General features: G+C 35.3%; 1 protein-coding gene across 1 annotated transcript in view; it reads right to left on the minus strand.

Moving 5' to 3' along the window:
- LAMA1 (laminin subunit alpha 1) overlaps positions 1-15,775 on the minus strand; it is a 184,648-nt gene extending 168,873 nt beyond the window's left edge. The window contains exon 1 of the mRNA XM_012541536.2: positions 15,557-15,775. Within this exon, the coding sequence (XP_012396990.1) occupies positions 15,557-15,632 (76 nt within the window). The 5' untranslated portion in view covers positions 15,633-15,775. The remainder of the gene's footprint in view (positions 1-15,556) is intronic.
- Positions 15,776-15,803: the final 28 nt, after the last annotated feature.

The raw sequence follows: 15,803 nt of genomic DNA on the forward strand, positions 1-15,803 counted from the left end.
ATTAAAGATGAATGATCTGCAAGAGGCCAGATAATCAGTTATGCAGATGACCACATTAGGTTTTATTTCTAATATCACTATTTTTCTCCACTGAATCATAATATGTCTTTTGCAAATACAATATTTGTATGTCTTGATATATTTTCTCTAAAGGTCTATTATTTCATATTTCTGGGTTCTCTATCCAATAACATAAACTGCCATCCTCCTCAGGATTCATAACTATAGCCTTTGCAAAAAAAATGGTTTTTACATTTTAATGTATTTTAAGATATTAAAAACAAATCATTCTTAGTTCACCTACCAAAAAAAAAAATTCAGGTATGAGAATCACTGGACCAAAGAATTTCTAAGACTCCTTTTAAGTCTAACAGACAATTTAATGAGCAATTGGAGCCAAAAGAAATAATCATTTGATGATTTAATCCTTTGGCAATCAGATTCACTGAACATAGCTAAACTAAGTTTTTTGAATGAAAGATATATTTCACCTGTCAATTTTCTTTTAATAGAAAATCATTTTTAAAAATTGGACCTTCTTCAATTTGCATTTTGCTGCAATTCACAAAAACAAAAATGGCAAATAGCACCATATAGATGTACCTCACTTCAAGCAAATTAGACAACACAGTCATGAACAAGATCTGGTTTATAGTAAGTAGATTGGTGAACTTTTCTTTTTATCAGAGATCAAAGTTAAATTGTCATATGTTTCCCCTTCCCCCATCCTCATTCCACTTTCATCACCTCTATCACTTCTATCTCTTCTCTCTTTTCTATTCTAATCAATAAATCTTTTCTTCTTCTCAGGTTAGATTTCTCTCTTTGCAGCATTCTTAACAGCTGGGTTTCTAGAAGCACTTATGTTTGTTTATCAATTAATAATTGCTCTCACTCCCTTATGTGGACTTTGAGGCTATCATTCAAAGCAAAGCACCCAGTAACAATCACAGTCCTGACATTGGTATATTCAGCTACTAGAAGATGGGTGAAAAGGAAAAGGAGAGGAAGCAATGGCTTACTCTGACTTTTTTTTATCTTCTTTTACCTGAAAACCAGATAACAGACACTTTATTATATAAGTAAAAATCTATTTTTACACATTAATGGATTGTTGTTCTGTTTTTCAAAGCTATTTTAAAAGTTATTAAAATATGATATTTTTGTTATTCAATCATTTCCATTGAATCCAACTCTTCATGATTTCATTTGAAGTTTTCTTGGCAAAGGTGCTAGTGTGGTTTGCCATTTTCTTTTCTAGCAGTATACACAATATATTTTAATTAATTTAAAGTGATTTTGTTAAAATCCACATCCAAAAATCAACTTCACAAACACAATATGGAGAAATTTGATCAAGGAAGCACTTGCAGTGAAAATTATCCAGGGCTTAGGGATGGGAATGGTGGATAATCATGTGGAATAGTAGTGATAGATTGGAGTCCCTAGACTGACTAAACACTATAACAGGCAAATCACAATCTTTCTGGAATTCAGTTTTCTTAAAGATCAAATAAGGACATTAAACTAGATAACTTCAGAGCCCCTTCAAGTCTAAATATATACATTTATCTTAAAAACCAAGCTAAAATGTGGTAAAAATATACACTCAAAGAGTCAACCTCTGTGAAGTGGCAGAGCAAATAAACAAACCCCCCCAAAAAAATCTGATCTCCTAAATTTAGAAAGGTCTGGGCCAGGCTGGTGATACATGACTGTGATGCTGGGGAGGAGAGAGGAGAGAGACAGAGAGAGGGAGGAAAGGAAAGAGGAGAGAGACAGAGACAGAGGGAGATACAGAGAGAGAGAGAACGAAGAGAAGGAGGAGGAGGAACAAATTATGCAAATTCATATATACAAAACAAACTATATACTGGATTAATAAGAAATAATTAACAAAGAGAAAGCACTAGAATTAAGAGGCTGGGAAAGATTACCAGTAAAAAATAGTATTTTATTTGGGACTTAAAGGAAGACAGGAGGCAACTAGGTGAGCAGAAAAGAAAGAGCATTAGAGGCATTGGGGACAAAGAGAGAAAAATGTCCAAAGCCAAGGGATGGAGTGCCTTGTTCATGGAATAATGAGGAAACCCTTGTTACTGGATCAAAAAGTACATACTGGGGAGTAAGGTGTAAGGAGATAGAAAGGTAGGAGGGGGCTAGATTATGAAGGGCTTTAAATGCCAAACAGCAGTTTGCATTTGATCCTGAAATCAATAGGAAGCCATTAGAGTTTATTGAAAAGAAAAATATGATCAAACCTGTGCTTTAAGACAAAACTTCTTTAACTGTGAGTCTCAAGCCCATAATTGAATGTGGGAATCAAGAAAAATTGGGCAACAATAAAAGATTTCTGAATGCAACAACCAAAAAATAAATTCAGAATCAAATATGTAATGAATCCAAGGTGGTTCTGGCAACACTTGTCCATGTTGCATTGTGCGAATTCACTGCAGTCTTGAAAATATAACATGTACATTTTGCACTACACATGCACCTTGCTACCAGAAACATCATGACTTAGATTCAAGGAAGGATCACATAAAAAAGAAATTATCGGGGTCACAAGTGGAAGAAGTTTTAGAAGCCCTCTTTTAGGTAACCACTTTAATGGATAAATGGATAGAGGATTAGAATGAGACACGTATCTACCAACAGACTATTGTAGTAATCAAGGCTTAAGGTGATAAGGATCCATACTAAAGAAGTGACAAGGAAAAAGATGAATATTCAAGAGAAGTTACGGGGGTGAAAACTGATAGAACTTGGCATCCGATTGGATATGGTGGGAGTGGTTGGTGTAGAGATAAGGAATTGCCACTCCTAGGTTGTAAGCCTGAGAAACTGGGAGAATGGTGTTGCAAGAAAGATATGGGGGGTGGGGTGGGGCTGAGGAGGACAGACAATGAGGTCATTTTACACATATGAAGGTTAAGATATCTACGGGTCCTTCAATTTGAGATGTCTGAAAGGCAGTTGCAGACACAAGATAATACAACAGCTATTTTCAGTATTTAAAATGAAAAGGAGATTAGATTTCTCTGCTAGTTTTTAGAAGGCAGAATTAGAATCAGTGAATGAAAATTGTAAAGAGGTAATTTTAGATTAATATAAGAGGAAATTTTCTTCACAAGTAGATCTATATGTGAGCAGACTGATTTCAGAAAAGCCTGGAAAGACCTAAATGAACTGATGCTGAGTAAGCAGAACCAAGATTACATTGTACATAGTAATAGCAATTTTATGTGATGATTCACTCTCATGGATTTGGCTCTTCTCAACAATACAGTGATTAAAAACAATTCCAATAGACTTGGAATAGAAAAGGCCATCTGCATCCAGAGAAGGATGCAAATTGAATATAGATCAAAGGATAGTATAGTTTTTGCTTGTTTTTTTTCTTTCTTGTGGTTTTTTTTTTACCTTTTTGTCTGATTTTTCTTGCAAACATGACAAATTATGGAAATATGTTTAAAAGGATTGCACATCTTTAACCTATATCAGATTGCTTGCTATCTTGAAGGGGGGGGGAGATAAGGGAGGGTGGGAGAAAAATTTGGAGCACAAAGTCTTACAAAAATCAATGTTGAAAACTATTTGTACATGTATTTGGAATAAAATACTTTTGAAAATTAAAAAAAAAAAGCATGTCTATATGAAAATAGAAGGAACTGTCTCACTAAGTGGCAAGGCTCTCCCCAATGCAGGTCTTCAAGATAAAGTAGGGTGACTTGTCAGATACATTGTAGAAGAGGTCCTTTTGTCAAGTTAAGGATTGGACTAGATATTTCCTTTCCAACTCTAAAACTCTATGATTATATGAACAACAATCCTGCACCCAATTTTTGCAGGACATGCTTCTTTACATAAAGTCAGACATCTTAAAATTCATGAAAATTATCCAACAAATAAAAATTTCAAAGAGTATAAACTCTTTGGAAGACTGGATTATTTCATTCGATGTATTTAAATCTCTAATACCTGGCTCAGAGTAGGCAGTTTATAAATCCTTGTTGATTGATGGCTAGTTGAATCTACTTTAACTCCTGATAACATATACACCATTCAGAAAAGAATTTGGAAGTTTGTGCTGTTAAAAAAAAAATAAGCCAATCTTTTTACTGGTTATCAAGTAAGGAATTTTTAACAGAACAAAAATTTATCTGTAACATAAATTCTGTACCATTGTCATTAAGAGTATAAGTATGCCTCGGAATGAAATGCCTGAAGGAGAGCACCTGTTCCACCTGAAATGAACGTGTGTGTATATACGTGTATGGTGGTGATAGTGGAAAACAGATTAAAACTTTTTTAATAGCTTTATTTTAGATGAAAATGTACATGACAATTTAACAATAAGGGGTTATGGTTTTTTTGAGGGCATTGGATTTATCTCCATTAGAGTAGCAAGTTAATAACAGAACTTATCCAAGTCCCTTGGAAGAATATATCTGCAACAATTAATCCAGTGATAATACTTTGGGAATTTTTTCACACACTCACTTTTGATCTTAAAAGAGCAAAATCTAAAGTGACTTCAAGACTAGAAATTTCTAGGTAATATAATTAATTAAAGTTTTAAGGCTAAACCAATATATTCCAATTCGAAGATCAATTCAGTGAAATTATGAGTCAAAGAAGAGCAAAATATAAAGAGGATTTTAAGTTAGAAATTAATTTCTGAATAATATAATTAATTAAAGTTTTAGGGCCAGAGCAAAACACACCCAGTTCAAAGATTAATTCAGTTAAATTGCCAGTCATTCAAGGGAGGGGGAGCTGAGAGGATCTCTTAATTCAGTAGTTAGTTTGATCCAATGGATCAATGGTTTGATCTAATTTGCAAATTGTCATAGGTTCATATATTTTAAGCTAGAAGTGACTTAAAGAAGCCATTTTACTGATGAAGAATCTGAGATCCAAAGAGATTGTGACTTACATAAAATCATACTGATAATAAATAACAGAATTAGAGCCCAAGTGCACTAGCTCAAAATTTAGTTCTTTTTGTACTATGCTATGAATTATTTCAAATCATACTCTTCTAAGAAAGATAATGAAGTGATTTGGTAAAAGGAATAATTTTAGGTCACATATATACAGTGCAAGCCTTTGCTTCACAACAATCCTTTTGTTGTGACAAAACAAGACAAGAAAGTAAGGTTCTTAAAAGAACATTATACATAGCAACAACAATATTGTGTGATGATCAACTATGACAGACCTAGCTCAATCTAGCTCAGTCTAGGACAATTCCAAAAACTTTATGATAGAAAGTGCTATCCACATCCAGAAAAAGAAATTTGGAGACTAAATACAGATTATAGCACACTATTTTCACTTTTTTGGGTTGTTTTTTGTATGTTTTCCCTTTTGTTTTGAAAGGGACAACATGACTAATGCAGAAATATGTTTAACATGATTGCACATGTATAGAAACTAATCTCTTAGTAAGGGATAGAGGGAGAAAAATTTGGAACTCAAAATCTTATAAAAAATGAATGTTGGTAACTGTGGTTGTATGTTACTGGAAAAAATACTATTTAAAAAAAGAAGAGAAAGTAAAAATAAAGTGAAATTCTTACATAATACCCCAAGATCAAAGCCATAGTAAATGATAAGAGAGTAAATTTTTACTCTAAGCTCAATAGTCTATATATATAGATATAGATAGATATAGCTATCACAAATTATGTAGTCCAGTAATATATAAATAAGATTAACAATATAAAAGCATTTTGAAAATGAAGAGGCTTTTTTAGTAGCTAAAAAAAATGAAGCAACAATAATTTGAATAAAAGATTAATTAATCAAAAATAATGTATCAGAAATCTACTCTATGCTAGGTACTATTAGTGAAAAGAAAAATGAAACAAATTTTACCTCTTTTCAAAATGGTTTACCTCTTTGGAGAAACAAGGTATAAAGACTTGAAAAGATATGAGATCCTCAATGATGAACTCTAAAGGAGCAGTACATACTATATAACATTTAAGAGAAGGGACAAATAGGAGACAATATCATACAGTGGGAAAAGTACTGGGTTTGGAGTTAGAAGTTAAGTATTTTCAGTTGTGCTTGACACTCCATGACCTATTTGGGGGTTTCTTGGCAGAGATTCTGGAATAGTTTGCCATTTTCTTCTTTGGCTCATTGTACAGATGAGGAAACTGAGGCAAACAGAGTTAAGTGACTTGCCCAGGATCAAACAGCTGAGGCTAGATTTGAACTCAGGTCCTCCTGACTCCAAGCCTGGCACCACTGTATACCTACTCACCCCTACATAAGAGTGAGAAACAAGATTAAGGTAGACAAAGAACAAATTATTGAGTACTTACTGAGGTGTTGTCCTATTGAGAAATAAAAAGAAACATAAGCTATGGTTCCTGCCTATAAAGAATTTAACATCTAGTTGAATAACAAGGTAATAATAATAATAGCATTAAATAGGCTTTATGGTTTGCAAAGTGTTTTATAAATAATATCCAAATTCATTTTCACAAACACTCTAGGAGGTAGATATTATTATTACTTTCATTTTACAAATGAGAAAACTCAGAGAGAAGTTAAGTGATTTGCCCAGTAAGTTTCTGAGGACAAACTTGATCTCAAGATAGAAAAGATGTGAAGGACATGAAACACTGAAAAGATAATTTTAAAATATTTATAAATTTATCAGAGTATTAAGACTGTATGGTACAGACCCTATAAACATTTGGCAAAATATCTCCTTTCCTCAATACTGATTAGAGGTTGAAAAAACTAATCTAAACTAAAGCTTTGTGTTAAAAATGTTAATGTAGGTTCCAGAATATTTTAAATGCTTTAATAAAAAACATGAAAGATTTCCCAAGATTAGAGAGTGACTTCCAAACACATGCAAATATCTCAAATAGGATATGGTTAAATTATCCCAGGGGAGACAAGGAGATAATAGGAATAACACTGTAGTTAAAGTCAAAAGTCCTGGGATCAAATCTCAGCTCTTACATTTATTGCTTGTGTAATCTTTCGTAAGCAACTGAACTTTTCTATGACTCATTTTCCTCATCTTTCCAAGAAAGGGTGTGGACTAGATGACTTGTTGGGTCCTTTCTAGCTCTGAATCTCTGATTCCATAAACCAAATGGGTCAATAATGCCATGATAGTAAAGTGTGAGGATTATAATAAGATAATAGAATTTAGAGCTAATAAAATCTTAGACAACTAAGAGAAATATAGAATACAGAGTGAAAGATGTGACTGTTCTGTTCTACTTTGCATACCCCACTGCTGGAAATCACCTTTTAGAAGGGACACTGACAAGTTGGACAGAGTATTCCAGAATGGTGAGGTCTTCAAGTTTTGGTGATCCCACATGCATAGAAATATTTAAAGAAGATTTTTTTTCAAAATGGCAAAGACCTAGAACTAAGGGGACGTACATCAATTGGAGAATAGAACAAGTTATAGTATAAATGAATACAATAAAATACTACTATAAAATAGAAATGATTAAAGGGACAAATTCAAAGAAAACAGAGATGACTTTTACATATTGAAGCAGAATAGAACCAAGAGAATGATTTATGCAGTAATGACATTATAAAAACAATTTTCATAGACAAGAATTCTGATCAATGCAATAACCAAACATGATGTCAAAGTACTCATGATGCAATGGAACACTCATTTCCTAATAAAAGTAGTGAGGAACTTAAGGTACAGACTGAAACATGTTTTTTGTTTTTGGACAAGGTCAATGCAGGAATTTATTTTGCTTAACTATTAGTTACAGGGTTCTTCTTTCTTTTTCTTTCTTCCCTTGTTTCTTTTTTCTTTCTTTTTCTTCTCTTTCTTTTCTTCCTTCCTTCCTTGTTTTTCCCCCCCAGATTTTTATTCATTAAAAAATTTTAATTTAAGAAAAATGTTGCCACCTAAGGATCTGTTCAAGGAGATGAGGATGTTCAACCAGAAGAAGAAATGACAACATAGGATACAAGAGTTGTCTTTAAATATTTGAAAAGTTACCATATGGAAGACATAAGAATTGTTCTGGTCCTGCAGGAAAGGATTAACACCAATGGTGATTCTAATGTGTGGAAATTATAGTGAAGGAAATGTTAAAATAATAAAAAGAAAAATTCCCTAACAATTAAAGTTGCTCTAAAATATAAGCCTCACAGGAGGTTGTGGGTTTGGGTAATGAATGAGCTCTTCAACATTGGAATTCCTTAAACAGAAGCTGGATGAACCCATAATGGAAATGCTTTAAGAGAAAGGTTCATCTTTGAGACTTGTACTAGAGCTGGAAGTTTTTGAAGCTTTTTTCCAACCCCAGAATTCTGAGATTCTAGGATTGGAATTTGGGCATTGCTTTCATCTCCTATCAGGAAAAAATCAACAGCCAAAGAACAATCTCTCTCTCTCTCTCTCTCTCTCTCTCTCTCTCTCTCTCTCTCTCTCTCTCTCTCATCTTTCTCTCTCTCTCTCTCTTTCTCTCTCTCTCTCTCTCTCTTTCTCTCTCTCTCTCTTTCTCTCTCTCTTTCTCTCTCTTTCTCTCTCTCTCTCTCTCTCTCTCTCTCTCTCTCTCTCTCTCTCTCTCTCTCTCTCCCATCATTAGATGCTTTCCCATTTCTAACCTTAAAAGCTTGCAGACAAAAAGGAGTGCACCAATATTTAGAAATAAATAATAATAAATCTGCCCTATCTGTATTTCTTCTTTTAGAAATATTAAGAAAGCATTTAAAAAATAATCTTAATCTTAAACCTTTAGACTAATCTGGAAGTAAATAAAGCCCTATTAGTCTTTAGGAATTCTTAAACCAATATCCTGTTCTTCTCTTCTGATTAGACCAGGAAGGACTCCTTTCACAAAGTAATTAAAGGAGGTGGCCCAGATATGGAGCCCAGATAGATAAATGTAAGAATGGGAAGTAGCCTTTTTCATTAAGCCTTGTAATGATTTACTTAAAAGGTAGAAGTTTCTTTGATTACTTCTTTACATGGAAATTGGGGTGGTATTCACTAGATAAATAGGAAAATCCTTAAAGATAGTGGTCAGAGGGGATAACATGTTTTCAAGAAAATGATGCTCCAAGGGTATGCCAAAAGTTGTATGTCTATCATGCTATTTAATGAAACACACTAGTAATTGAACTTTTATTTTGAATTCTTTCTTCAAATTCTGAAATTTTCAGCATTCAAGAATTCTATAAAAATATGGCTACAAGATGACTTGTGTTAGAGAAATATCCAAGGATATGAGGAGATTTTGTCAGTTCTCTAAGCATGATAATGCTAAAATTTAGAAAAATTATAAATTAGCAAAATGTTTCTCACAGGGTTGTACTTAAAAAAGAGAGTACAGTTGGGGTTTTTGGTTGTTTTTTGTTTTTTTGAAATCAAGAGGTACCTAGAAGGAACAGTCTAATAATTTAAAGTGGGATCAATTTACAGTAACTTGAAACTATATTTCATTTCAACTATATGTTTTCTAAAGTATTTTTGGGGGGGTTATTATACATTGTACAACTAAGTCATGATATTCTGTGTGATGGTTTGAATTATTTTCATCACAAATTTGATCATTTGAAACAATGATGTAAACTGGATTTTAGTGAATACAGTGGAAGAAGAAAATATTTTAAAAGAAGAAAAAAGCAAATGGGGGAAAAACTTAATTAAACCCAGGTCTATGAGTAATCTCTCTGATTTTTGCCCTTAGGGAGCCTTTGGATATCCTAAAATCCTCTTTCAATGACTTATTATGGCAAGGACATGATCCTGGTTTCTGAAAGATTATGCCAGTGCTACAAAAGTTTTTAGCTTTTGTGTAGGCATTGAAACCAGCTATACTAAAATGTGTGTTTGTTATTTAAAGACAGTTTGGAGGCTCATCAACAAGGTAATTTTTTGGCCACTGCAACTCTACAATCATCTATTTTCCTAAGTCATAAATTGGGAATTATAGTGGGATAATAATAATAATACTGCATTTATGTATCACTTTAAGATTTGCAAAGTGTTTTACACATGAATCTTATTTGTTTATTTCACTTGAAGAAACTCACAGGAACAAAAATCACAGAATCATGAAGTGGCAACCCAAGATCCAGCCAATAGAGAAAACAAAAGAATTTGGCTAAATGGAATATCCCACTTCATCAAAAGTACCACAGGAATTTAGAAAATGGATGGATATCATTATAGACTAGAGTATTAAAGCAAAGCTTGATGGAAGTAGAATGTGATGTGAACCTTGAAAGCTTCACAGGAAAGAATAGATAAAAAGAGAAGACATTTCTTGTAGAATAAATAGCTGGAGCAAATGAATGGAGATAGAAATGAACATCTATTTGTGGGGCTCACATAGAGGTATATTTGAAAATAAGGTTAGATAGGTAGGATAGTATCAGAGTGGTGACATGAAACCATTAAAATAGTAATCCTCAAAGTGTAGTCCAAAGAATTGTTGGGGTCTCTGAAACCCTTTCAGAGAGCCTACAAATTCAAAATTATTTTTTATTTCTAATATAGTAAGTAGCTATAAATATAACCCATGTGAACAAAAACTCTTTGAACAGAGCCTAGATAATTTTTTTAACAACATGAAGATATTGAGAACAAAGGTTTGAGAACCACTGCATTAGAAGCTCCAAACCAGAGGTATGACATTTTGAAATGGAAATTTTGGCAAGATTATTACATGAGCTGTATACAAAATGGACCAGAGTGGAAAAAGAAGACTGGAAAAATGCCACTGTACAGGCACAATTGTTTGACTGAAATAGGAATTGTGTGCAAAGGATCCTATGGAAAGACAATCATTTTTCTTTTTTAAGAAGAGAGAAGCAAATGTTTAGTTGAAGCATCTTTTAACATTTACTATTGTTTTAGAGAATTTCCTGAATTGCCAGCAGGAAACATGGAGTAACAGATAGAAATGCAGGAAATACTTTGGAAAGTGAAAAGGCATTTCCTATAAGAGCTCATCGATTAAGTCTGACATCTTCACCAGTAATACATAAGCAAAAACAAGTGGAGCTTAGCCTAGGACCTATTTCTGGCCACAACCACGTAGAGAAAAAGATTTGGCATAAAAATTTAAGGAATTATACTTGCTGGTCCAGCAAGTCAGACTTCGATAATTTTAAAAGTCAAATGATTCAGAACTTCAAATAATTTTTTTTTTAAAAAAGATGGAGAAGAGGAAGAATGAAACTTATCTGCAGTCCTCTGTGTTTCCAGTTCTCTTCTGGATTAACTCTTGGAGATAGAGGAATGCTTACCTTGACAAGAATGTTATCCAGCAGACAGATTTGGAATCTCACTGACCCTATTGTATGTCCCTTGGCTCCAAACAAAGGATAAGGTCACAGAAAATTTAAACTCATCTAAAGAAAGGTCTCCAGACCCAGCCTTTATCAAAACAAAGAACAGATTTGAAGGCTTTGGTGCCATTAAATGGTTACCTAGAGACTATTGCTTTTCACACAAATGAGATACAAATTAGATGAACCCAAATGCACCAAGGAATTTACAATAGAAATATTTCCCAGCTAGGCCTGTTCCAACAGAACCCAAGTGTACAAATTTAAATGAACTACATTTCATTTCATTTTTCTTCCTTATTATAAACATATCATATTTTAAAAAACAAATATGTGTATTTCCTAGGCCGTCTTCAAATGAATATTATATTAAATAAGAAATAATGAATATTTACAAGCATGAAAATAATTTGCACATGTCCCTTATGAGAGTATATTAGAATAAAGTACATGTGTTTACAGATTATCTAATTCATTTAGCAACATCTTTAGACAATGCAGATCAAGCTGAGTAGGCTAAATAAGGAATCAAATATGAATGAATGTAATCATAAGTTCCTACTTAACTTCTGTATTGTAGGGGTGGATTAGCCCCTTGATCTATCAAAATTATCTAGAATATTTTAAGTATCCAAGAGTCAAACAAACTTGGTTGGTTGATGGTATTTTTTTTTCTAAAGGCATTGACTGACCTATCCTTTTGCAAATTCATTCTTACCTCTGACTTTTTTATATATTATTTAAAAGTCATGTTCCTGTAAATTTCATCTTACTTTAAAAATAATTTTATCTGACATAATTATTATGAGGATCAAATGAGACAATGTATATAGAGTAAAGCCACTATTATTATTATTATTACAGAACTTGTAGGAAGAGATGGATATTACAAAATCAATGATTGGTTGTTCCTCATTCCAAAGGGGTTAGGAAAACACCACTCTAGCACCCAAGACCTGCTCACACTCAGTTAAGATGATTCAACATCTTTAAAAGTACCAAATGAATATGGATATGATATTAATAATCCATGCAAGTAAATGGATAGTGTTTAAAGGAGGAAATGCATGTTTGGACAGCATGAGGTAATCTTACAATATGAGAGATGGGGAGATAGGATGTTGAATTACTCCAATGAAGAACCAGAAAAGATTCTCAGGATGAAAAGGGTTTCAGGAATATGATTTAGCCTGGAAGAAGAGATTTTGAAGTACAGTCACAGAAATCCCTTATGTGCCTAGAGTTTTGAAAATAGACTCTAAGAATATAAAATATGATAAAGATGAATAATAATTGGCATGGGATATTGAGGATGAACAAATGATATTACTATGTTGATTTCAACTGTTCTATAAGCATTTTATGATATGCTAGCTTCCTAATTCAACACAACACTAAAAATGGCAAATGATATGGTAGATTTTTTGTTAAATATTTCATGCCTAAATATATTTTAATTCTCAAACATGCAACAATAAGTTGTTACAGATGTAGCCTTTGCATTTAATGTCTGCAAAAAAAGGAAAAGAAAGGAGGACAAGGTCAAAGTGGGGAATATGAGCTGTGATGTTACTATAAAACATAGTTTTGTTTCCAACCATTAAGATAACTATTTTCTATGGGCATTTACTTTGGGAGTAAAGTTACAGAAAAGGGGAAAAAGTATATCTTTTCAAAATAAAGCAAAGCACATATCTTTCATGTTCACATTTTAAATGACAAACAATTGTAATAGTCTTTTATTGCTCACACGGTAAGAATTTAAAGAGTTTCTTCTGATAATCCCAAGTATCTCTTGCGCCTTGGACTCATGATCTAGTAGGAAAATATGGATGGCATATAGAACAGCTAACAGCCTAATCTTTGAATTGACTTTGAATTAATCTTTGCTTTAATGATTTCCATGATTCTGGGTATAATAATACTTTTTTTTTATTAGAAAGAAAAGTCCCTCTTAGTACTTAATCAGATGTGTTTCATGTGCTCATTCATAATTATAGTGGAAAGAAAATAATAACAAGTTTCCTTTTGGTAGGTTACCCAAAGAAAGAGTGCAGAGCATAGAAAAATCCTAGCAGTCCCCATTTTGTTACCCACTGATCATTTTCAAAGAATGGGTTGGTTATAAGATAATTAACTAAGTACAAATCTGTGAGAGCAGTGGTTTAATACTCGTTTACTTCGATCCTATTTTGCTGACTATGGATAACAGACATGTGAATTTAAATACAGATCATGCTTGGTAAAGGATGCAGATGGAGGAGAAGATAGCCCTGGGATAGGATTGACAAATATATCAAATATAATATGATGGCATGGTTACTCAAAGATCCAAAAGCTGCAATTCATTCTTCTGGCTCTACAAAATCTAAAAAAATCAAAGAAACTTCAAGACTTCCCAAATTATTCACTCACTAGTAAACTGTTGGGGGCATCGGGTAAAGCCGATGAATATTCATCATTGTGTACACCAGAAACTTAGATATTTATCTTGTGGGGTTTTTTTTAACGCATCTTTTTGCATATATTATTATGGAAGTACTAACACCTAGAAATTATAGATCTTCAAAAGCATTTATTTTCCTAGTGGCTATAGTCATCCTATGCTGCTATGCAATTAGATTAGTCTCAAGGCCCTAAAGTAAGTGGAATATTATTGCCATTCAAAATTGACATACCTTACTCTGGTATACGAAATTAAATGCAATATAGTCTCAGTCCGTGACTGTTGGAATTAGCTAAATGCAATGAACTCTCTTCCTCTGTTCGACTTTATTAGGTTTTCTAAAGGGATTTATGTTTGCAGAGAAACCTCAATTGCTTATAGAGTTGACCGGCCATTTATTTATTTATTCATCAAATATTTACTACCTCCAACGAGGCGTTGTGCCAGATACTTTACCCAAAGGCGCGCCTAATCAAAGAGGAACTGTGTGGGTTTAAGGAGTCTGGGGGCAGAATGGCCTCTATAGAGATGGGTAGAACTCTATAGATAAACACTATAGGGTTGCCCAGTTTTTGGACAACCTGGCAAACCACGAGGCATCCTATCTGAGAGGCAAAAGTGTGAGTCAAGGAATTCATAGCCAGAGTTCCTCGTTTCCCCAGAGTGACCAGTCTCTCTCGCGCTCTCTCGAAACGCACTGGGGGGAAAAGCCGGTTTGGCCACTTTGAAGGTTGCACAAAGAGCAAAGGGGAGCATCAGTCCCCTCCGACGCCATCTGCCTAGGCAGTGCAAACTCAATCCACCTCGAGATAACTAACAGGGGCAGAAGATCCCGCCCGCTTCTTCCGCTCTATTCATTCATGCAGCCGGAGGAGAGACGCAGACCCGGCAACTGAGGACAGAGTGTCTCCCAGGCTGCCAACTGAGCGAAGCCCTCCGGAGCCGATGGCGGGAGAGGGAAAATGGGGAGAGGGGACACGGTTTGACTTCCTGAAGCCAGACAATGAAAAGCTTGCAGGAGAATTCCTGCCCCATTCATTCCGGGGCGCAGGGCGGGGAGCTGGAGGCAGCATACCCGAGGGTTAGCAACTAAGCCCACCCCCCACCTTCAGCTCAGCAATTACACAACAATAACCTTCCACCCAGGAGCCCTGGGAACTGTAAAGTCGGCGGATGCCAGCTGGGTTGTCTCCCCTTCTTTTATCTCCCCTTCCCACTACACCTCCCCCCTTCAGCACTTACAACCCGGCCATCCCACCCCACCCTACCCTTACCCAAGGAAAATAAATAACATTGCTTCCAAAGCGCCCCTCAGACGCCTCCAGTTCCTCAAAAGATAGTCGGGCTAACTAACCCAACTACAGTTGCCTAGTGCAAAACTTTTCTAAGAAATCTCCAACCCCAAGCAAGGGAAGCAGGCTAGGGAAAGGTGGCAGCAGCCATCCCCTAACGAACAGGAGTCATCAGACCTTCCCGTTCCCAGTCCCAACTGCTCAGGAATCACAAGATCCCTCTATGGCTTTTTTCTTAGATTTTGGTTGGGTCCCCCTATGCTGACAGCCAGGAGCGCACCAGCTCCAACTCATCAGCTATCCAAGAGAATTGCTTTTCTACGCGTATTCCCTATTTAGCCTAGCAGCAGGCGAAGGAAGCCAAAGCCCCGAGCCGCTACCCTCTCCCCCCCACCTCACTCCGAGAGGGGCAGACTTCTTCAAGCTCCCTACTGCCTCCCTCCCCAAAGCAGTGCCCTGAGGTTGGGAAGATAGCCCAGCACAGCTACAGCAGCCCCGGGCTTACCTCTCTGCTGGCACTGCCCGGCGTTCCACAGCAGTAGGACTGCCACGAGCAGTCCCCGGACACAGCAGCGGAGCATTTTCCCCGCTGCCTCCAGCGACAAAAGAGCCACCGGAGCTTCTCAGGGGAAGAAGAAAAGCTGCAGCCTCTCCACTTTGCTGGAGTGCGAAACTCTTCTGGCTTTCCCACTCCCCAGAGTCCGGAAAACCCCTCCTCCCTCCGTCCCCACCCCCTCCTTATCGGGGCCCAG

The sequence above is a fragment of the Sarcophilus harrisii genome, chromosome 1 (assembly GCF_902635505.1).
Source record: "Sarcophilus harrisii chromosome 1, mSarHar1.11, whole genome shotgun sequence".
Lineage (NCBI taxonomy): Eukaryota > Metazoa > Chordata > Mammalia > Dasyuromorphia > Dasyuridae > Sarcophilus > Sarcophilus harrisii.